Source organism: Lutra lutra, chromosome 12, assembly GCF_902655055.1.
Source record: "Lutra lutra chromosome 12, mLutLut1.2, whole genome shotgun sequence".
Lineage (NCBI taxonomy): Eukaryota > Metazoa > Chordata > Mammalia > Carnivora > Mustelidae > Lutra > Lutra lutra.
Window position 1 is genome coordinate 2,788,478 of NC_062289.1, and position 23,329 is coordinate 2,811,806.

The following is a 23,329-nucleotide window of genomic DNA, read 5'->3' on the forward strand; positions in this document are numbered from 1 at the left end:
GATTTTGTCGCTGTTGCATTGCTGTTTTTTTCTTCTACTTTGTGCTCTGAACAACGCATTTTCGAGACTTACCTTTAAGGCGGGTGCCTTCGCACTGCAGTCCGAGCACAGTGTTCCCGCTTGGAAATAGGGCCTGCCTCGCCTGTGGGCACTTGTGTGCGCCTCCCTCCCTGGGATAGTGGGTTTCTGTCCTTTCTCCCCGCAGTGGGGCGGTGGGGTGGGGTTTCTTGTGAATGCTGCTGATTCTGGTGGCCGTTTATTCATGTCTTCTTATTAGAGTGGAAATGTAGTTTGCTCATAATGGATTATTGATTGGCCCAAGCGAGGCAGCCTCGAGGCCTTGTCAGCTTCGGTCCGTAACCGCCCAGCAGTGAAAGCATCAGTTCACGGAGCGGCTCCGCGGCGGAGGACTATAAGCCTGGAATTGTTAATCTGGGGCAGATTGCTGTGTGCAGAGAGGAACTCCTCATTGTTGTTATGGAATTTCTCCCCATTTGTTAAAAGAATAGTCTTTTTGTCTCCGCAGTAGATAAGCCTGTGCAGGATCTTAATGATGTATTTTAATTCAGGCCCATAATACTACAGTGTAACGAGCAAAGCCCATTTCATTGTCTCCAGGCGGACAGCCGGACAGTGGCTGCGCCCCCGGGCCCAGCACCCACAGGGCCTGTGGTCCTGGGCATGCCCTGTCATTGGGGGTGGGCAGTCCCCTTTGCTCTGGGCACAAGCCTTCGGAAGTATCCCGCCAGGCCCCGCTGGAGACTCAGTGTTTTTGTTCTGTGACTTGCCGGTTGGAGGCCTGCCCCTCCTGTAAATGCCCGAGCCTCCCGTCCGCGGAGAGCTGCTTTCTCCTACGGGATCCTCCTGGCCCGCCGGACTCCAGATTCCACAGATCTCCCATTGCCAGAGCCGCACACACCGGTGGGGGGGGGAGCCCCTGTGGCTCCCGCCTCCTCCCTAAATCCCGGGGCTCCCCAGGAGGTGGCCAGGGGACACAGGAGGAGGGACCCCAGCTGCTGAGGAAAGCAGACCTACTTCTCGGTAGCGTGAGATGGTTAATGAATGAGCCAGAACTGAAAAAGTACCCCAGGAGAGAGTTGTTTGACAAACAGGACAGGCTTCGCTTCTGCTTCCCTAAAACCGAAAACTGGGCTCGGAGCAGGAAGTGCCCCCGCGCGCTCCCGCGGCCCCCGGGAGCCTGGAGGCCTCGGCTCTCCCGCTCCGGTCCGGTCGGTTGGAAGAAACTGAACACTTGTTTTGTTAGGCAAATTGCTCAAAATATTAGAGGTTACTCCGGATTCCTTGTGCAGGAGAAGATGTCGGTAGAATGATCTTTGACTGTTTTGGGGAAAGGAGCACGAAGTCAGTCGGGCTTCTGCTCCGCGTTGGTTTACCTCACAGGCAGAAAACGGCGGGATTGCCTGCGGATGCAGAGGTAGCTGACGGTTCAAAAATGCAGGACGTTTTACCTTTTCCCCTTGGCGATGCCGTATTTAACTGATTAGAAAATGCTTGTTTGCAGTGTGGGAAAGAGACCTCAACTGCATGACTGTGTTTTTTTCCCCTTGGAAAGCCGCGGGCGGGGTCCGCGTGAGCCCCAGGAGCGAGCCGGGGCGGGCTCCTCTGGCTGGAGAAGGCCGCTGCTGCCCGCAGGAAGGCTGTGACCAACTCTGGGTGGATTCCGGGGTTTTTCTGCAGTGAGCAGTCTCGTAAATACTGCTTTTCATGTGAACAGTTTATTATTCAGATGATTTTTCTTTTTTCTTTTCTTTTTGAATTTTGAAGACTGGAATTAACAAAAGATGACGTTCTTGAACCGCATTCCTTGGAGCCTCCGGAGCTTCCTCCAGGCCTGGGAGGGGGGAGGGGATGGGGAGAGGGAGGTCGCGGGGAGGAGCCCCCCAGGCCTCCCCAGAGCCCTGCTTTGAATTGTGTTCCTTCCTGGGACTGCATGTGGGAGGTTTTTTTGTTGTTGTCGTTTGTTTTGTAAAAAGACTTCCAAAACCCATAAAAATTGGAAAAATGATAGACATACATACACTCAACCATCTAGATTCAGCAACAAAGATTAAAAAATGTTGAGGTGTTTTATTTATATTAACTTATTTTTATTCACTTCCTTTTGATGAATAACATTCCAACATTCGGTTTTTTTTAACGAGGTGCACTTGGTACATAACATTCTGCAGGCGTCAGGTGTACAACAGTGTAATATGACATCTGTTTGCGCTACTCCGTGATCGCCACCCAAAGACCAGTCACCGTCTGTCCGTGCACAGTGACCCCCATTTCGCTCACCCTCTCCCCATGGAACGACCACTGATTTGTATCTATGACTTTGTTTTAATACTGCTATTTTTTTTTTTCCAGATTCCACAGATGAGTGGAATCGTACAGTGTCTGTCTTCGTCTGTCTGACTGACTTCACTTGGCCTGACGCTGTCAGGGCCCATCTGTGCCGTCGCGTATGGCAAGATTCCGTTCTTCTTCGTGGCTGTGTAGTACTCCATCGTGTGTGTGTGTGTCTACACACCTTGTCCTCTTTACCCATTCATCCTCTGGTGGACACTTAGTTTGCTTCCGTATCTTGATTACTCTCAGGAATGCTGCGTGAACATGGAGGGGGGGTGCGGGTCTCATTTGGAAATAGTGTTACAGTGTTTTTGTTTTCTTCAGGTAGATACCCAGAAGTGGAACCAGGGGGATCATATTGTGATTCTGTTCTTAGTTTTTCGAGGAATCGCTATAGTGTTTCACATTCCCATCAACGCTTGTTATTTCTTGTCTTTTTGATCATTGCTGTTCTGACTGATGTGAGATGATCTCTTATTGTGCTTTGATTTATAATTATTAGTAATTTGTGATGTTGGGCACTGCTTCCTGCACTTGTTGTCCACATGTATGTCTTTGGAAAAATGCCTCTTCAGATCCTTTTCCCATTTTTTTAGTTGGGTGGCTTGTTTTTTTAATTACCAAGCTGTAGGAGCTTCTATGTATTTTGGATATTAACCCCTTAGTGGACATAGGATTTGCAAATATCTTCTCCTACTAGGTTACCTTTTTTGTTTTGATGGTGGTTTCCTTGACTGTGCAGAAGCTTCTTAGTTGGATGTAGTCCCATTGGTTTATTTTTGCCGTTGTTTCCTTTGCCTTTTGAGTTGGGTTCAAACACACTGCTAAAACCAGTGACTCACAGGCTTTCTACCTACGTTTTCTTCCAAGAGTTTTATGGTTTCATGTCTCACACTCAAGTCTTTCATCCATTTTGAGTTAGTTTTGTGTATCGTAAGATAGGAGGCTAGTTCCATTCTCTTGCATGTGGCTGCCTGGTTTTCCCCACATCATTTATTGAAGACACTGCTTTCACCATTGTGTGTTCTTGGCCCCTTTGTTGTAAATTAATGGTCCGTATACATGTGGGTTTATTACTAGGCTCTCAGTTCTGTTCCTTTGATCAGTGTGTCTGTTTTTATGCCAACAGCATACTGTTTTGATGACTGTAGCTTTGTGGTACAGCCCGAAATCAGAGAGCCTGATGCCTCCAGCCTTCTTGTTTTTCCTTTGGCTGCTTTGGCTCTTTGGGTTCTTCTGGATGCTGTAGAGATTTTAGAGTTGTTTGTTCTAGTTCTGTGGAAAATGCCACTGGATGTTGGGTAGGGATTGCATTGAATCTGTAGGTCGCTTTCGGTAATATGGATGTTTTAGCAATACTAATTCTTATAATGCGTGACCACAGGATATCGTTTAATTTATTTGTGTCTAAACATTTGTAATTTTCAGTGTACAGGTCTTTCATCTTCTTGGTTCAGTTTATTCCTAGCTATTTTATTCTTTTTGATGCAATTATAAATGGTGTTGGTTTCTTTTTCTTTTTTTTAAAGATTCATTTATTTATTGCAGCACATGCGTGCGCATGCACAGATGGGGGTGCAGAGGGAGAGAATCTCAAGCAGACTCTGTGCTGAGTGTGGAGCCTGACGTGGGGCTCGATCTCATGACCAGGGAGAGCGTGACCTGAGCCAAAACCAAGAGTTGGCCACCCGGGAGCCCCTGGGATTGCTTTCTCAATTTAAATTCTGGTAGTTTGTTACTAAGGTGTAGAGATGCCACACATCTCTGTATGTTGGTTTTGTATCCTTTGACTCCTCCTGAATTTTTTTATTCTTATAGTTTTTTGATGAGTGTTTAGGGTTTTCTGTATATAATATCATGTCATCTACAAATAGTGGTTTATTTTCTGGTTTTTTTTTTTTTTTTTTTTTTCCCCGTTACTGCTCTAGCGAGGCCTTCTAGTAGTAGGTCGAATAAAGGTGTTGAGGCTGGATGTCTTTGTCTTGTTCTTGATCTTAGGAGAAAAGCTCTTTGCTTTTTTCCCATTGAGTGTGATGTTGGTTGTGGGTTTGTCATATGTGACCTTTAATATGTTGAAATACGGCCTCTCTGTTGTGTTTTCATAAATGGATGTTGAATTTTGTCAGACCTTCTTTTTGCGTCTGTTGAGATGAGCATGTGATTTTTATCCTTCATTATGTCTACGTAGTGTAGCACCCTGACTGCCTGTGGATGTTGAACCATCCTGGCATTCCTGGGATAAATCCCACCTGGTCATGGTGTAGGAACCTTTCATTGTATCATTGAATGCAGTTTGCTAATATTTTGATGAAGATTTTTGGATCGCTGCTCATCCAGGATATTGGCTTATAATTTTCTTTTCTTTGTGACGTCCTTGTCTGGTTTTGGTATCAGCACACCTGCATCTGCTGTCTACATCTAGCAGTCGTGGACATTTTGATATCTTTGCCTTTCTTTTTTTTTTTTTTTTTTTAAACCACCTCTAAAATATTTCATCAACATTTTCAAAAACTAAGACCATTCTCCTGTATTGCCAACCTAACAAAATAGCAGTTCTCAAATATTAGTTAATATTTAGCCTGTGTTAAAGTTTAGTTTTTGTGAAGAGTTTGGGAGCTAGAATATGTTTGCGCACGTGTGCTGTGGAGGGTTGTAGCTGGTCGAATTCTTAATAGTTGTATTAAATGACCTTTTGTAGTGGACCTGTGAGGGCCCACTGAGCATACAGGGTCCCTAGTGATTTCTCATTTAGTTTCCTAAACTTGTATTATTTTGTCCTTTTTAATTTGGATTTATTTAACCAAATTACTGTCACTCTCAGTGAGTAAGGTATCTTTGGGTCCTACACGCAGTTATTAATAATAATGTATAACGTCTTCAACATTTACTGTGTGTTAAACATTGTACCTAGAATGTGTTAATTAAACCTCACAGAATTACTCTACTGTAGTTATCATAACTGTCGTTTACATTTAAAAAGTGAAATGGGCTGGGGACCAGAGAGGTGAAGACAGGGGTCACACAGCTGATCTGAGCAAGTGGCAGAACTGGGGTTTGATCTTGGGGAGTCTGCCTGGAAGCTTATGGGCCAGACCACCTCTCACAGCACCGTGATGCCCAAAATGTGCTCGGCTCTGTGCTACTGTGGAGACTCAGTGGGGAGAGGGCTTGTTCTCCAACACAGGAGGGGCAGGTGAAGAAGCCGTGCAGATGTGGGCTAGGGTAGGGCCAGGGCCATGCGGAGAGCTGGCGGGGGAGGCCCTGACCATGTCGCACAGCTCCTAGGGGTCAGGTGAGATGTCAGGTGAGACCTCCTGTGTGTGGGTGGGGTGGGAACTGCACGTGTGAGGCCCAGAGATAAGAGTGAGTGTGTGTCTGCCTGGGCATGGAGCAGAGCTCGTGGTCCTAGGGGTCCCGGGAGAGTCTCGGGGGCTCAGGCCCTTGTAAGCGCCCCCGGGGAGTTTGGGCCTCATCTGCAGGGCATGGAGGCTGTGAAGTGTGGAAGTCTCAGGCTGGCCCAAGTCTCTGTGTGGAATGCCCACTTCGGCTCAGGATAGAGGGTGCGTGGATTCAGGAGTGTATTGAGGGTGTGGGGGGAGGGGGCTGGGTGTTGATGAGGAGGAGGGGAGAGCGGAGGGTGAGACCAGTGGGATTTGTGGCTGGGTCTCCGCCCCGGGGGAATCGCACTGACCAAGGGTTTTGCCACATCCCCACGTTCCCGACAGAGCCTCGAGCTCCCTGGAACACCGAGCCTGCTCTTGTCAATGAAGGTCACCACGTGCCTCCTTGTGCTTCTGGAAGCATCCTCCTGCCCTGCTGGTCCACTGCCAGGACATTGTTTTCTGTGTGTGGCCATGTTTCCCGTCGTGACTTCTGTTTTTCTCTAGCCTAAGCCTGCTTTTCTTTGAGTCATTAGGATCTAGTAAGTGGCCTGGTGCCCCATAAGCTCTCAGGAATTGGGATGAAACCCGTATTCAGTGGGACTCTGCTGGCCTGTGGGGCTGACTGTGTGGTGCTCTCCCCGGCAGAGATGCAGGGGTGCACGTGGGTTCTTCTAGATCCCTTGGCTGTGCTATCCCTTCCGGTTACTTGGCTGTCCAGTTGTCCGGCTGTCTAGCTGTCTGGCTGTCCTGCTTTCTGGCTGTCGGCAGTCTGGCTCTCCATCCTGGGTGTTAGGTGTCCAGGTCTTGCCCCTACGGGACTCACTTAGGGCAGAAGACTTGACACCCCCAGTCCTCGCAGGGAGCTGCTGTAGCAGGGCACGCTTCTGGAAGTCCTGCTTTGTATGCGGTCGCAGATGCAGTCCCCAGGATCCTCACTTAGAGAAGGGATTTGTGAGTTGGAGCATTGACCCACAGAGTAAATTTGTCACAGATCCGGTAAGTTGTGGCATGCAGGCACAGAGAGCATATGTGAGAGGTGTGGCAGCAACCCCGCACCTCTGTGTTTACAGCTTGTGGGTCATTTATTTCTGTGTTCCCACAATTGCTTTTTAAAGTTTAGCTTCATATTATATTTTCACAGCTTTTATATTGCCTCTTAAACCCTTTCCCATATCCCCTATAATGCATTTTGTACATTATGAATATACGATTTTATTTTTCTTAAAAACATTTTACTTTCACCACTTTTTTATCGATATGAACAAGTTACCTTTTACAAAATCACATCTCAAAAAATGTAGAAGGCATTTTTAAAGAGTAGCTTCAAACTATTCTCTCTAGAGAAACACGCACACATAATGAGCGTTCCATTGGAAATCTGTTTTAAACCCTCATCAGCAAGCCATTTTTATGCATGAACAATTAAATTATAATCTTGTCTGGCAAGTTCTCAGTTACAGCCTTGGACAAAGTTTGTGATACGGTGACAACAAAACGGGTTCATTATGGGCAAACTGCGTTCAGATGGGGCCATGGTGTACGGATGTCCGTGGGGGTGGCGTGTTGTGCTGGGTCAGCGAAAGCACAGACGTGTGTTTGCTGTCCCCCCACGCGCTGCCCGCTTCGTACTCCTGCTGCTGGGACCCGACGCGCTCTGGTCAGCACGAGGAGCTGACATTTATTCACACATTTTACAACACTAGTTATCTTTAGGTTGACGTGTTATTGTAGGGAAAGTTGGAACAGTGAATCCCATGTGGTATGTGCTTGTCTGTCTGGGAGAGTCAAAGGCAGCTCAGGACAAAAGTGCATCTGCCTGGAGCAGAACAGTCTGTCGCCTTGTCCCACAGTGGTGTCCGTGTGTGACCCGCTCCCCGCTGGGGACCGAGAGGAGCGTGGGGAGACCGGCTGAGACCCTCCAGGCTCAGGGACATGGGTGGGTGGTGGTTTTTCAAGGCGATCGCCGAGCCAGGGGTGCTGGGGGGCTGACGGCGGCTCTGCCAGCCTCCAACTGGGGCGGCCGCGTGGGGTGCCTTTTTAAGTTGAGAGCGGCGATGACTGCATTCTTGTTCTTTTTTGGAAGAGAAGCAATGACCCTGTCTTAAATAGCAGTTTTTGCCTGCAGCTAAGAAGATCATAGAGATCTGTTATGGGGCCACAGATGAAGGAGGGCCAGTGGCTGGGACTCGCTCTCCGACCGTGGCTTTAGAGGTTCACAGGAAACCCTGTTAGTGGACCGTGGGTGCCCAGAAGGGGCCGCTTCGTGGAACTTTCTCAAGTGGAGACAGTTTCGTTGACATTAGGATTCCTTACGATAGCGGCGTTAAGGGTTTAAATAGTTACTACTGTTAGGGCATTTTCCCCGTTTCTGTGTTGATGTGTTTTCTCCTTGGTGATGGCTGTGCGGCTCTCCCCGGGACCTGGAGCAGGGCTGAGTTTTGAAGGATGGGGCTGGGCCGAGCAGTGGAAAACAAAAGAGAAAGCGGAGCCTGTTCTGAGCTGTTCGCGTCCTCGCCTGAGAACTGCCCGGGCACGGCAGGGCCCTGCCGGCTTGGGTGAAGGCTTTCGGCTGGTTTTGGAAGGAGCCTGAGGCGGAGACCTGTGTGGTCTGGTTTTTGGGTTCTTGAGGGAAGGCGCCCAGGCCTACGCCCAGGCCGGGGGAGTGCGGGAACCGGGGCCCCCAGGAGTCCGGGCTGTGAGGAGGAGCGTGGCCTGCTCGGCCTGCTTGGAGGGCGTCCGAGCTCAGTGTGCAGAGGCCGGAGCAGCCCCTGGAGAGAAAGGGGAGCGTGGCCCCTCCCTGTGGACCGGCAGCCTCGCGGCCGGATGTTCTGGGCACCTGGGACCCCCCAAGCCCCTTCCTCCCGCCTGCACTGGTGGCCACGGCGGTGCACAAACCTGCTCCTCTGCGGGCAGCTGGCTGGGGTCCATGGGCCGCAGGGAGGGCGCTGGCTGGTGTCACACGCGAGGCCTGAACGGGGCAGTGGTTTGCGGTATGCGGACGGCCGCACGGGTCTGGGGGCCGCTTCCCTGACCCTGGGCTCCTGGGGGATGAGGAGAGGAACCTGGGCTGGGAGGGTCGCCCCCTGAGAGCCACCTGACTGGCTGACGAGGGACCAGGGCTCCTAATGGGGTGTCACCCCGGGCTTGTGCTGGGGCGCAGACCCCTGACCTGCCACACCCCGCCCTCGGTGCCAGAGCACGAGGGGTGCAGCGGCCGTGGAGTGGGCACTGGGGGGTCTGAACGAGTCTTCCCTGGAGGGGCTGCCTTCGTTTGCAGGTGACTGTGAGCTGCCACCTGCCGCCCCTACCTGGTTGAGCACCGGCGCTCCGTGGGCCCTTGTCTGTGTGGCGGCTTCGCGGCTGTCTGATCCCCTCGGGCTGCAGAGCTGCTGACTCCGGCGGGCTTTGCCGACCACCGGGAGGGCCAGCGGACGCTCCGGTTACTCCGGAGCCTCCTATTTCCAATGGTTTTTTTCTTCGTAAAATTATTTATGATTCTTTGAACTCTAAGATCTTTATACCCAGATTAGATCCTTGAGCGAAATAGGAATACCAGATTTCGTTCCGACCTCTGTACAGTGTTTCACATTCAGCGTCTTGAGGGGATGACGTACATCCCAGGGTAGAGGGGATGCGCGCAGATCACTTGCCGTGTCACCCGTGAGCAGCAGCACATACAGTCTTCCAGAGGTTGTGCCACAACCAAAACAACTTAAAAGATGATTTAATTCGCTTCAGTCATCAGGAGGTATTCTTGTTAACCTCATTTGTCCAATTTTACAGGCAGTTTTTATTTATGCACTTTATTGGAGTCGTTGGTTTTGGGGGGCTCTGTCTTGGCAGGAGATACCCTGTGCACCTGTTAGCCTCTAGAGGAAGGATTACCTGCGCGGCTCTGCTTTCGGCCTGTTTCCAGACTCAGCTGCTCTGATCGTATTGGTTTCTTCCGGTGCCCCGTAACCCCGCTACCATGGGGCTTTATCAAAAGGTGTTCCAAAATTTGTAATTTTTTTTTTAAATAAAGAATTTATTTATTTATTTGACAGAGAGAAATCACAAGTAGGCAGAGAGGCAGGCAGAGAGAGGAGGAAGCAGGCTCCCCACTGAGCAGAGAGCCCGATGTGGGGCTCGATCCCAGGACCCTGAGATCATGACCTGAGTCGAAGGCAGAGGCTTTAACCCACTGAGCCACTCAGGCGCCCCCAAAATTTGTAATTTTAAATAAGGTTTCTACTAAACAAGATTTCTTCTATAGGTCTGCGGGAGGAGGCGTTTGGAGGAAGCAGGTGTGTTGTCTGTCCAGAGGGCGTCTGTCACAGATGGCTTCTGCACCCCTGCCTCCGAACCCCTCCTGGAGGGCAGGTTCTCCTGCGTTGTTCGCTTCCCTGTCCTGTTGTCTGCGCTCTTCTCTGTGTCTCCTCTGGCGAAGGCGTGTCGGGCTGCACAACCCAGGGCAGACCAGGAGTTGCCGCCAGGGTCTTTTGGGAGAGAACCTTTCTTTTTTTTTTTTTTTTTTAAAGATTTTATTTATTTATTTGACAGAGAGATAGATCACAAGTAGGCAGAGAGGCAGGCAGAGAGAGAGGAGGAAGCAGGCTCCCTGCTGAGCAGAGAGCCCGATGTGGGCCTCAATCCCAGGACTCTGGGACCATGACCTGAGCCGAAGGCAGAGGCTTTAACCCACTGAGCCACCCAGGCGCCCTGGGAGAGAACCTTTCATTTGGGAGCAGAAAATGTGTATTAGTACACTGCTTCAAACCCAGAAATCTATAGCTTTTTCATGTTTTATAAATTTTATAGTACAGGTTCTTAATGTGTGTGAGGTTGGAGTTTGTAAAAAACATGGCTTCCTTTATATATGTCAGGGCTATTTTTAAAGAAAATCTGCCTATCTGGGTGCCTCTCGGTGCAAGTCTAAAGTCCTCCCCTCCCTCCCCCCGACCCCCGGAAGACCCTCACAATCCTGTCTCAGTTACTAACGCTCAGAGGTAAGAAGGCTCAGTAGACCGTGTCCTAGGGGAGCTATGGTGCCGCATTGCCTCCCTTTCTGACCCATCAGAATGCTGTTCTGGAAGATGCCCTCTCTCCCATGCTTTCTCATTGGCTCACTGTTTTGCTTATTCTGCTTATCACAAGTCAGATGGAAATTCCTGTTTTTACGGCTGATAATTGCTTTTCGGTGTGTGGCGTTTTGGGCCTCTGTGGCGGCTTCCAGGCATTGTCGTTGGCTTTCCCTATGCGTGGGTGATTGCCTGCGCCAGGCTCGGCGCTGGGCACCTCCTTGTCTGGTTTGCCTTTGCCTGTGCACAGGGTGTCGGAAGCAGCCAGCTGCCTGGAGGAGTGGCTCTGACAGGGCACGCCCCTCATTCTCTGGAAGGTGGGATGGGCATGAACGTGACAGTGACGGTGCATTGTGACACCTGCTGTCGCCAGGGAGAGGCGTAGCCAGCCTCCCTGGGAAGGCACCATGGGTGTGTGACCTGTGCCGAAGGGTTGGGGGTGACTGCATGACACCCGGGGTCTAGAGGCTGTTCTGCCCTGGGACCCTCCAGCCGGAGCCTCGGTGCCCTTTGGGGGTTGGGCTCGGGTGGTGTTGCAGGAGCAAAAGGATGGGACAGGGATGGGTGGTGGCGGGAGAGTCGGGGCTCCTCTAAGAGGTGGTGGTTCTGTGGCCCTGGGCGCCGGCAGGCGGTGTCAGTAGGGGCCCCTGTGCTGGGCATCCGGTCCTGAGCAGCGGGTTCCAGCCACAGACCTTGCACGAGCTCGGGGTGCATCTGCCTCTTTCCTGAAGCCTTGTTTCCCCAACACCTACACACGGCAGTACGTTTGCCAACTGCCTTTGGGGCTCACATGTCCTGGGCACGGGCTGTGTCTCTGTGTCCCTTGCCTCCCTCTCTCTGGTCCTTTCCCTCTGCTCCTCATTCGCACCCGCCCTCTGTGGTCTGTGCTGCTCACGCTGCCACAACCTCATCTCCTCAGGGTCTCCCTACAGATGTGGTACCTTTCTGAGAAGAGTGACTCTAGCATATGATCACATAAGGTGATTTATTTTAATGATTTAGCATACAGTTATCAATAATTGTTTAATTATCGTTCTTTCAGAGGAAAGCAGCTGCTGGTACACGTACTTGGATTTTTGTTGGTGTCTCCTTTGACTGGGACTGGCTGGCTCCTTTTCAGGAGCGGGCCCGTCACTCTCTGTGTATGTTGCCGGGTCCCCATGGGCACGGGCAACCTCGTTCCTAAGATCTCTCATGTCTTTTCTGTTCTAGGTGCTCTCCGCTGCCTGCCACGGCTTCCAGGTAGGACATGCAGGTTGTCCTGGCAGGTGCGTCTGTGCAGCTGGGAAGCAGAAGCCTCATCTGAAAATGGAAAGATAAGACGAGGTCCGGCCTGTGTGACAGAACGCTGTGCCTGCTCTGGCCGGGGAGCCCTAGTCCCGGAGATGGATCGCACTCGTGAGGCCGAGGTGGAGCTGAGAAGGGGGCCCGAGCCCCACGGGCCAGCAGAGGCCCCGAGATGGATGGAGACAGGCCCTGAGCCATAGCTGCTGCATCTGTGGCAAGAGCTTCCCCTTCCAGAGCTCCCTGTCCCAGCACATGCGCAAGCACACGGGGGAGAAGCCCTACAAGTGTCCCTACTGTGACCACAGGGCTTCCCAGAAGGGCAACCTCAAGATCCATATCCGCAGCCACCGCACGGGCTCCCTGATCCAGGGCCGCGAGCCGAGGCTGGGGAGCTGCGCGTGTCCGAGGGCCCTGGACGGCTTGCACCAGCCCACCAAGAGCACCTCCGCCTGCAACAAGATCCTCAATGGGGCCGCCCCGGTGGACGACAGCAAGATCCTGCTGCGCAGCAGCAAGAAGGAGGCGAGGGGGCCGCTGCGCCCCGGTCGAGGGCAAGGCGGCCACCCAGTGCTCCTTCTGCAAGTGCAAGTTTGAGCGCAAGAAGGACCTGGAGCAGCACGTGCACCAGGCCCACAAGCCCTTCCGGTGCCGGCTGTGCAGCTACATGACGCTGCGGGAGGAGTCCCTGCTGAGCCACATTGAGAAGGACCACATCACCGCGCAGGTGCCCAGTGGGGCCGAGGCCTACGTGGAGAACGGCAAGCCTGAGCTGCCCCCCGGGGAGTTCCCCTGCGAGGTGTGCGGCCAGGCCTTCAGCCAGACCTGGTTCCTGAAGGCTCACATGAAGAAGCACAGGGGCTCCTTTGACCACGGCTGCCACATCTGTGGCCGGAGATTCAAGGAGCCGTGGTTCCTCAAGAACCACATGAAGGCGCACGGGCCCAAGACCGGGAGCAAGAACAAACCCAGGAGCGAGCCGGACCCCATCGCCACCATCAACAACGTGGTGCAGGAGGAGATGATCGTGGCTGGCCTGTCCCTCTACGAAGTCTGCACCAAGTGCGGGAACCTGTTCACTAACCTGGACAGCTTGAACGCGCACAACGCCATCCACCGCAGGGTGGAAGCCGGACGCTTGCGGGCCCTGGCCGGGGAGGGCTCGGTGCAGGGCGGCGCCCCGGACTCCCAGCAGCTCTTCCTTCGGTGCCTCAACCTGCGGCCTGCGCTGGCCGGGGCGCCCGCCCGCGGGCAGGCGGGGCGGCGCGTGGCCGAGCTGGACCCGGTCAACAGCTACCAGGCCTGGCAGCTGGCCACGCGGGGCAAGGTGGCCGAGCCGGCCGAGTACCTCAAGTACGGGGCGTGGGACGAGGTGCTGGCCGGGGACGTGGCCTTCGACAAGGAGCGGCGCGAGTACATCCTGGTGAGCCAGGAGAAGCGCAAGCGCGAGCCGGAGCCGGGCGCACAGGGGCCCCCGCGCAAGCGCGCGGGTGTGCCCGGGGACCCCCTGCCCGGGCCCCTGGACCCCAGGCCGGCCGCCCGCCCCAGTCGCCGCGCCGCCGCGCCCGCGGGCCACGGCAAGTCGTCCGAGTGCTTCGAGTGCGGCAAGATCTTCCGCACGTACCACCAGATGGTCCTGCACTCGCGGGTGCACCGCCGCGCGCGCCGAGACCGCCACGGCCCCGGGGAGCGCGCGCCCCGTGCGCGCTGCGGCTCGCTCAGCGAGGGCGACTCGGCCTCGCAGCCCAGCAGCCCGGGCTCAGCTTGCGGGGCCGCCGCTGACTCCCCGGGCTCCGGCCTGGCTGACGAGGCTGCGGACGAGAGCGGAGAGGACGGGGCGGCGGACCCTGCGGCAGGTGAGAGAGTGAGGGCCCGGGGAGCTCCATACCTGGGTGACCGGAGCCCAGGTAGCCCGGCTCGGGAGCCCCTCGCCCAGGCGGTCATGTCCAGATGTCCCAGAGCCCGGGGATCCCAGCCCCGGGAGCCCCACATCCAGGGAACACAGGTCCAGGTAGCTCTGTGCGCCCTTAGCCCTTCCCAAAGTATCCCTGAACAGTGCCCAGGGAACCCGTGCCTACAGAGGCCCTGGTGGCCCTCTGACCTGGTAGCCCTCAGCCCGGGCGGCCCAGGCCCAGCAGACTGGCAGGGGGGTGGCCTTTTGTCTGGGTAGTACCCACATAACCCAGGCCCAGGCTCAGCCCTGCATCCTGGGGGTCTGATTTTCCAGACCCAGGTAGACCCTGCAGCCAGGTGGCCTCAGCCGCAGGCGTCAGGCAGCCAGTACATACTTCGAGCCCAGGCTGGTGGGTGCAGCACAGGTGCCTGTCAGCTCCACTTCAGGCTCCTTTCTCGCTAATTTGCCCCGATGTGTTTGCATTAATTAACAACTTTGGTCTGTTGAATTCATGGTTTCTCTGGGACATCAGTCATTTCTGAGCAAAGAACGGGTGATGGGACACGTCCAAGGCGTGCCCTTCTTTTTCTCCGCAGTCCCAGAGCCTGTTCCTTCCCCAGGCGGCGCGCGCGCACGCACACACACACACACACACACACACACACACAACCCTGCCTCTGCTCTTCTCCTTTGCACCAGGCAGCCGAGTAAAGGAGTAACTTCCAGTCGGTGTGCACTTCTAATTAATCTCCTCGGGTTCAAGTAGCCCTGTGGGGTTAGAGACGGCTCATTGGAACAGATGACTTTCCAAACAGCAGCTATGTAAATATTTAAAGATGCTTTGCTGACTTTGTTTTTGTCATTTTCCTACTTTTTAGACATCTTAAACGTTTTGATATTTTAATTATTATTTTTTATTGTGGGTAATTCTTTTTAGTAGAAAGGGTTGTTCCAGTGACAGAACTTGTAACTTTCTCTGCATCAATAGGAGTGTTTTTCTCTTCTCCCTGGAAACTGGCTCGTGGATGGTGCTTTTACCTGAAAGCCTGTGGTGTAGAAACCCAGGAGCTTCAGGAGGGGTCTTTACGATTGGTAGTGAAGAAAACGACATGCGTGCATTCCTCCAGAGCAAAATCTGTGTCCTTTTTTCCTTCTGAGGGGGGCTAGCCCATTCTCTGGCACAGGGTTTATTATAGGTTTGTGTGTCATATGAGAGTGTGTTCTGCTCAGAGGTACTGAGTCAGTGAAAGTGTGGAAGAGAGTTGTTTCTCGAGTCCTGTAGAGAAGCCTGTGCTGACCCCTAAATATACCTCGTAAGGATCTGTCCAAGACGAGCAGTGAGACAGTGCACACTGACCCTCATTCCCGTTTCATTTCTTACTACTAACCTGTGGGGAGGAGCAGAACACGCTCCTCTCTGAAAACAAACCACCGCTCCTTCTCCGAGTCCTCATAAAACCTGGGCCACCCAGCTGTGACCTTTGGTTGGCGTTTTTGAAGATTAATTCTTGGTTTTTCTCTTTAAAAGTTTTGAAAATTATGGATTTTACTGATGATATTCCAATAGCACTATGACTGTTTTTTGGAGTGCGTTGGATAATACTAGGTTAGAACTAAGTCTTTTTTTTTTTGAAGATAGATATTTTTAATATTTAAAAAACCTCTTGAGCCTTTCCCTCATCGGTGGTGATGTTGGTCAAATGATTAATAATCTAATTCAGTAGTACTTTGAAAATGTTGGAAAGATTGAGTGATTTTCACTATACATTGGAATTCACTTTTTTCATCTCAGATTCATTAACTTTGAGATTATTGTTTCCCTCCTAATGACATTATATGTATTTTCTATATGTGATCTTTTTTTATTTTGAGAAACCTGATGTATCTGATGTTTCTGTAGCAAGTTCATGTGTTCATGTCCTAGTTCAACAAGTTGACAGTGGAATCAACAGAATGTCGTAGCTCCTTCAGAGACCAGAAACGGAAATTTAGGTCATGACAGTGGCATAAAGTGTTGAAGAACATTGTGGGTCTGCATGAGTACCTTTTGTGGCTCTGAGGAGCAGACTCTTTCCTCCAAAGACTACAGACTTGGCAAGCACAGCAGGCCCTCAGTGGTCCAGTGTGGGCAGTAAACCACAGCTTCATGGGTGTTCTTTGAGGAGTGAGACATGCGTTACAGTCCATGTAATCCCCACAGACACTCCCATTCTCGGGGTTTGGCTAAAGACTTTGGAAAAGCAAACGAGTATTTTGAATCCCATTTCTCGATCTGCAGTGTGCCTTTACTACTCCTAAAAGAGGAACTACGTCTTACACATACAGGCAATTTAACGTTCTTACAGAACTTTGGTGGGGTGGCCGGCCAAAATTGTTAGAGGAAATATGTGGAGCGTGAGATCAGAGCCGCACACAGTAGGTCACACAACATGAATGAGCCTTCTGGTGGAAGCAAAGTTGACATTACAATTCTGTCTTTGTGACCCTTCGCAGCAAGTCCCCATTGTGCCATAATTTTACCCAGAGATTTTTTTGACAACCAGGAATGGATTTGAATGCTGCTTTTGGCCCTGTAGAAACTTTACATTATCAGATTAATTAAAAGAACCCCTCCCCCCCGCCCCATGAAAGCCATGTGCTTGTTTGAAAAGCTTTGTTACATTCCCTTTATTTCCACAGAAAACTGAGTCCCGGCAGCCCTCCTTACTGACCAAAAACGGTAGAAGAGCAACCTGTGAATAAAAATCAAGTATCAAATGTTTTCCTGAGCTGGATCTCAGCCCTCTACTGAGACAGTGACGTAGCCCTGGCAGAGAAGGGGCAACTTTTGGAGCTCACGAAAAAAGGAAACCTTTCAGTTAGGGAAGAGAGAAGTGTTGAGAGGGGATGCAGTTCAGGTTTATAAAATGAGCGTTTCCAAACACAAAGCAGAGTCTGGCACTCTGAGGTCACTATGGGGACGAAGGCGTGCAGAACAGTAAACCCAAGTGGGTTCTGCCCAGAGAGCTCGTGGGCAGTTCCAGAATGAGGGACCGCTGCTGAGTGTGTCTTGGACAGGCTGGTTCACAACCCGAGCCATCGTGAGGAGCACCTTTGGGTGGCCTCTCTTATCTGGGGCCATCACTGTGTGTCTTCCTGCCTTCGGGCAAAATGCCAAGGACCCCCATTCCCACCATTTGCGTATACTTTCTGCAAAGACTTATGTGACTGCCTCGGTTTGGACCACTTGGTGTTCTCCGCACTACTGTCACACCCAGCCCACGTTCTGGTGAGCCTGCCTCTCTGTACATCTTCACATACTCAGTGCAGCTGGCCGGATGGCAAAACCACGAGTTCTAGATGAAGTCCTGTGAGATCGCAGATCCTTGCTTCCGGCCCTCTAAAGTGTCAGACCCTGCTGCACGGAGAGAGGAGCGGGGTCTTAGAACAAGGGCCACCACCAGTATGATACACAGTTTGGAGAATTAAGGAGCGCGTTTCCAGAACTGAACAGTATCATCAGGGAATGGAAAGACAATTAAAAGAACAGGATTTTCTTCCGGAAGCCCCGGTTGCCTGGCTTGCTCTGCTTATCGCTCCCCGACCCCGCAGGCCAACAGCCTTGTGCATTGGGCTCTCCTTTCCATCTTACGGAAGGAGGATGCCCCGTCTCTCCTGCACGCACGCCCCGAGACTGTGCGGGGGGAGGCCGCGGTGCTGCTGGGGTGTGGGAGGAGGCCCGCGGTGCTGGGGCAGGGGCAAGGGAGGAGGGCCTGCCGTGCTGGGGCAGGGGCGAGGGAGGAGGCCCGCGGTGCTGGGGCAGGGGCGAGGGAGGAGGCCCGCGGTGCTGGGGCAGGGGCGAGGGAGGAGGGCCTGCCGTGCTGGGGCAGGGGCGAGGGAGGAGGGCCGCCGTGCTGGGGCAGGGGCGAGGGAGGAGGGGAGGGCCTGCCGTGCTGGGGCAGGGGCGAGGGAGGAGGGCCTGCCGTGCTGGGGCAGGGGCGAGGGAGGAGGGCCTGCCGTGCTGGGGCAGGGGCGAGGGAGGAGGGCCTGCCGGGCTGGGGGCAGGGGCGAGGGAGGAGGGCCTGCCGTGCTGGGGCAGGGGCGAGGGAGGAGGGCCTGCCGTGCTGGGGCAGGGGCGAGGGAGGAGGGCCTGCCGTGCTGGGGCAGGGGCGAGGGAGGAGGGCCTGCCGTGCTGGGCAGGGCGAGGGAGGAGGGCCTGCCGTGCTGGGGCAGGGGCGAGGGAGGAGGGCCTGCCGTGCTGGGGCAGGGGCGAGGGAGGAGGGCCTGCCGTGCTGGGGCAGGGGCGAGGGAGGAGGGCCTGCCGTGCTGGGGCAGGGCGAGGGAGGAGGGCCTGCCGTGCTGGGGCAGGGGCGAGGGAGGAGGGCCTGCCGTGCTGGGGCAGGGGCGAGGGAGGAGGGCCTGCCGTGCTGGGGCAGGGGCGAGGGAGGAGGGCCTGCCGTGCTGGGGCAGGGGCGAGGGAGGAGGGCCTGCCGTGCTGGGGCAGGGGCGAGGGAGGAGGGCCTGCCGTGCTGGGGCAGGGGCGAGGGAGGAGGGCCTGCCGTGCTGGGGCAGGGGCGAGGGAGGAGGGCCTGCCGTGCTGGGGCAGGGGCGAGGGAGGAGGGCCTGCCGTGCTGGGGCAGGGGCGAGGGAGGAGGGCCTGCCGTTGCTGGGGCAGGGGCGAGGAGGAGGGCCTGCCGTGCTGGGGCAGGGGCGAGGGAGGAGGGCCTGCCGTGCTGGGGCAGGGGCGAGGGAGGAGGGCCTGCCGTGCTGGGGCAGGGGCGAGGGAGGAGGGCCTGCCGTGCTGGGGCAGGGGCGAGGGAGGAGGGCCTGCCGTGCTGGGGTCAGGGGCGAGGGAGGAGGGCCTGCCGTGCTGGGCAGGGGCGAGGGAGGAGGGCGCCGTGCTGGGGCAGGGGCGAGGGAGGAGGGCCGCCGTGCTGGGGCAGGGGCGAGGGAGGAGGGCCGCCGTGCTGGGGCAGGGGCGAGGGAGGAGGGCCGCCGTGCTGGGGCAGGGGCGAGGGAGGAGGGCCGCCGTGCTGGGGCAGGGGCGCGGAGGTCCAGCAGCCGTACTTTCTGCTTCTCAGACGGTCATCAGGACAGCTCAGAGAGGACACGTTCTCAGCCGTCCGCCCGTTGTCCCGGGGTCCCGGGGTCCCGGGGAACCTAGCTGACCAGAGCTGCTCCGGGGCAGCCGGGCCTGCCGAGACGGGGAGCTCTGATGGTCACTTGTTTCAGGGTTTGCCTCGGGTCGGAGCGGAAGGAGCTCACTGCGCTTCTGACCAGATCCGCTCGAGATGCGTGTCCTGAGCGGCGGAGCTGGCACCCGCGCTGCAGACCCCGCGTTTTCTGGCCACCGCGTGGACAGAGTGAGCCGGAGGGACTGTGGCATTGGCCCCAACCAGGGGCTGAGCGTGAGCCGGCGTGTCCGGCGTGGGGGTGTGGATAAGAAAAGGGAGAAAGGAGGGTGGATGGGAGCCCCAGGTGCAGACGGGCGACAGGTATGATTTGCCTCAGGGGGAAGGGACAGCCAGTACGTCTGGGGACGCTTCCATCCTAGCACCACAGCTTTGCCGGACGGGGCTACAGCAGGTGATCCTTCTGAGCGGGGGCCTGGCTGGTCGGGGGCCTGGCTGGTCGGCGCCCTCTGTCCTGGGTGAGCCTGTGGAACTGGTGACAGGACTCCTCTGGTCTGGCTCCTGAGCTGCGGGCAGGTCACTCCGGCTTGCCTTGTCCAGGTTCTCTTCCACTCCGGCGACCTGGGGGTCGCCATCAGCAGAACCAAATAAATGTCCACACGGGGCCGATGCCCAGTTGGGAGGGCCTGGGGGCACGCCCCGCGGGGGGTGTCAGATGCCAGGCCGGAAACGTGGGATGCGCTCTGTCGCGTGGTGGGTGCCGGGCCCTGTTCCCAGCAGTGCCAGGGTCGTCCCTTCTCCTTGGAGCTGGAGATGATGGCAGAGCCGGGCTGTTGTGGGTTCCGGAAGAGCGTCCTGGAGCGCCCGGCCATTCCAGCTCCGTGGAGCAGAGGCAGCTCTCGTCGTTGGTGTCAGAGAACCGAGGTGGAGCTGGAAACCCTCCTTGTCAAGTCCTGTCTGGTGGGAACACGCAGGGCAGGTCTTCGGAAAAGCGGCTCAGGTGTACTTGGCCGTCGGAAGCAGAGCGCCCTGTGGTCTCAGCCTGCGTCTTAGCGGCCGGAACCCGCATGCATTGGCGCTGGTGACACGTCCACCTGCAAGGCAGCCTGCCCCCGCGGCATCCAGCACCCCATTACGTGCTCCAAATTACTAGAGGACGCTGAGTTACGACGAGAGTACGTTTGCTGGTATTTTGATTTTTCTGACGTCTGTGCGTGGCCTGCAGGCTGATGTCCGCTTGAGCAGAATGACGCGTCCCCTGACCTCCAGAGCGAATTTACTGCAGCGTGAATGGCGTCAGACTCTGGAGATGAGATGCTGGGGTTTTCTTCCTTTCACCGAGACACACATATGGGCTGCGTACCCGGAACCGTGCGCCAGGCCCCAGCAAACGTTTGGGTTTGCCGGCCTCGTTCATGCGCTCGGTTCGATCTCTCTCCTTTTACTTTCTGGCACGAGACGGGATCGCGGGATTTTAGAGTCGGAAGGGAGTCTGTCCCAGTTTCATCGGGGCAGGGACGGGGTCATAGGAATTATTCTGGTTTGCCAGAAGCAGTCAGCGTGTGCTGCAGAGGGCAGCCCGGTGGGCGGATGCCAGGTCGCGAGTCACCTTTGCACTGAGGGGCAGCGTGCTGTTCACTCTGGAGCTCCACAAGCGTCCAGTCCCCCAGTGGCCATGGGGGGCTGCGATGTCCTCGCTCGGGCTGTCCTTGCCACGCTCCTCGGGTGCCTGGCCTGTGGTCTGCGTCCTGTGGGCACAGCTCTTGTCGGCTCTTGACCTGAGCCGGGGCCTCAGCGTCCGGTTTCCAGCCTTGGAGCGGGTCCCTGTGCTGCCCTGTCACTCGATGCACAAGGTGGCCTGGACCCTGTGCGGGGTTCTGGATCCCCGGTTCTGCCTGGAGGCCGGCTCCGAGGGTGGGGTGGTGTGGAGGCCGGGCGTCTGTCACGCGGGAGCCTGCTTGGGGCGGGCACTCAGGGGGCGTCCTCTCCCGGCAGAATGAGCTGCGTCCCCGCAGTCTAATAAACATGGATGCGCTGGGTCTGTCGAGTCTTAGCTGACGTGTAACCACTTTTCCACCTCCTCTGCCTTTGGTTCACGTCCTGAATTCTGTTGTTTCAGTCCTTGTCCTGCTAGATGCAGTTTTTCTGTAGGGATGATGCTGGCCATGGCTTCTGGCACCGTCCTGGGTTTCAGTGTCCTCTTTGCCATCTTGTCACGAAGAAGGGCTCTTGGTCTTCTCAGCTTCCGACTTGAGCTTGTTCCTCCTGATGTGAAGTGGAAGGGGCCCTCTTTGTGGATTCTGTGCATCGACAGGATGTCCGTCCGGTTCTTCCACCTAGGCCCTGTGGGTGGTGGTCCACGGGGAGGCCTGGGTCTCACCAGGTCTGGGAGCATCCGCAGGGGCTCTGCAGGGAGGCATGGGTTGTGCCCGGCCTGGGAGCGTCCACGGGAGTTCCCGTGGGTCGTGCCCGGTCTGGGAGTGTGCGCAGGGGGTCCATGGGAGGCCTGGATGGTGTCCAGTCTGGGAGTGTCTGCAGAGCAGGCTGAACTGGTTTTGCTTCTGGACTATCAGCATTTGCTAACTGGGGTAAGGTAGTTCCAGGTCAGCTGTGTAGGAGGGGCTCACCCAGTCAGTGGGGGCAGCACCTGCTGGGGTGGCATCGCCCTGAAGATGTTGCCTGTCTCAGGGCCGTCCTAGACACGTGCCAGGCATCCCTGCTGCGTCTGCACACCTGCCAGTTGCTTATCCTCTGAGGCGGTGATGTGGCACCTGTCACTGCGTCCCCTTCTCCACAGGGTTTCCAGGTATTTGTTGGAGACGGGGCACCTGTCAGGTAGGAGTGGGGGCACGCGGCTCCTCGTGCGGGCCTTCTTGGACCACGGTTCGCTGTTGCACCTTCACTGCACCCCACATGCCTCGTCCAGAACCCCCACGTGCCCTCTGGGTGGCCTGAGTGTGCCCTGGACCTGGGAAACCCCCCTCTGCCCCCGTGGCCAGTCCTGTACTCCCTGCTGGGTCAGCCTGGAGCCCGCGTGCGTCACTCCCGCTCCGTACCGGGACCTTCCCGTACTGCTTGTCCTCTGTACCTCCCGCGCCTGCCGCTGTTGTGATCTCATTGAGGGTAAGGTTTTGCCTCATTCAGCCCGCCTGCTCCATGGCCTGCACGACTCCAGCCGTGGCTGGCAGCTGCCCTGGGACGGAGCTGGGGCACCTCGGGGTTGCAGCGAGCCTCACTGAGATCCATCCCCCATGGGGGAGCGTGTGCTTGCCGGCTTCAAGAGGCCCGTGACCCATTATGGTGGTCTGGACGGACAGTGGAGGCTCAGACGATAGTGGGTACTCATACTGTCCTGTGGCTTGAGGTATGGAATCCTGTGCACACGGCCCAGCACAGTGGCCTCTTGGCACAGCAGGAGTTGGCTGCTTCTGGGGCTACTTCCCGGCCAGTGCCAGACTTGGGATCAGGACTTGGGACTTTGTGTCTCTCAGGACTCCCGGGAGTCGCTCGTGTGCAGGGGAGCAGAAGCGGGCTGGGCCTGTCCCATCCCCAGTGCCGGAGGACACACAGCCCATCTCAGGAAGCAGGGACTGAGGTCACCATGTGGTTCCCACCTCCCTGCCTTGTGTCCCCAGCAGTTGCTAGTCAGCACAGTTGGTGGGCACGGTGCCCTCGGCCCGGCCCTTCCCGGGGCCCTCCTGTGCGTGCAAGTGGCGACTCGTCAAAACACTGTGCACCCGTGTGGCCCGGGACAGGGAGGGCCCTCCCGTTCCCCCACGGTTCCACCAGGGAGCCACGGTTGTCTGGAAGGCCCGGGAAGAGGACGGCCCAGAGCCCGCAGCAGGGAGCCTGCCCGTGGGCCCTGGGTTCTCCCATTCAGCCTTCTCCTCGGTGGTCTGAGCGCGGTGGGCACACTGGATTATTCAGTGAGTTAGCCTCTCCTTCTCCAAGCACTTAGCCTTCATTTGGTAACTGCTTTGTGTGCCCGTCTCTGGCACAGAATCATAATGTTTCATTATAAGTTTAGTTTTTCTCTTCTTTTGATGCTCCTTAATATCCCATGTGCTGGACCTAATCTGAGGCCAGTTCTTGGTGAGACTTTGTGGCTGCTGATAGCATCAGGATTTGCAGACCCGATTTGCATAGCCTTTGGGTCTTCAGACAGACTGCCGTTTTAGATCTGTGTGGGTTTTTTTTGTTTTTTGTTTTTTGTTTTTTTTTAAGATCTGTATTTTACTAGAATTA

General features: G+C 55.5%; 1 protein-coding gene across 1 annotated transcript in view; it reads left to right on the forward strand.

The window, feature by feature from the left end:
* Nucleotides 1–23,329, forward strand: part of ZNF516 (zinc finger protein 516) — a 110,854-nt gene that overhangs the window by 37,830 nt on the left and 49,695 nt on the right. The window contains 4 exon segments of the mRNA XM_047698047.1: nucleotides 12,008–12,229; nucleotides 12,232–12,264; nucleotides 12,267–12,606; nucleotides 12,608–13,935. Of these exon segments, the coding sequence (XP_047554003.1) occupies nucleotides 12,181–12,229; nucleotides 12,232–12,264; nucleotides 12,267–12,606; nucleotides 12,608–13,935 (1,750 nt within the window). The 5' untranslated portion in view covers nucleotides 12,008–12,180.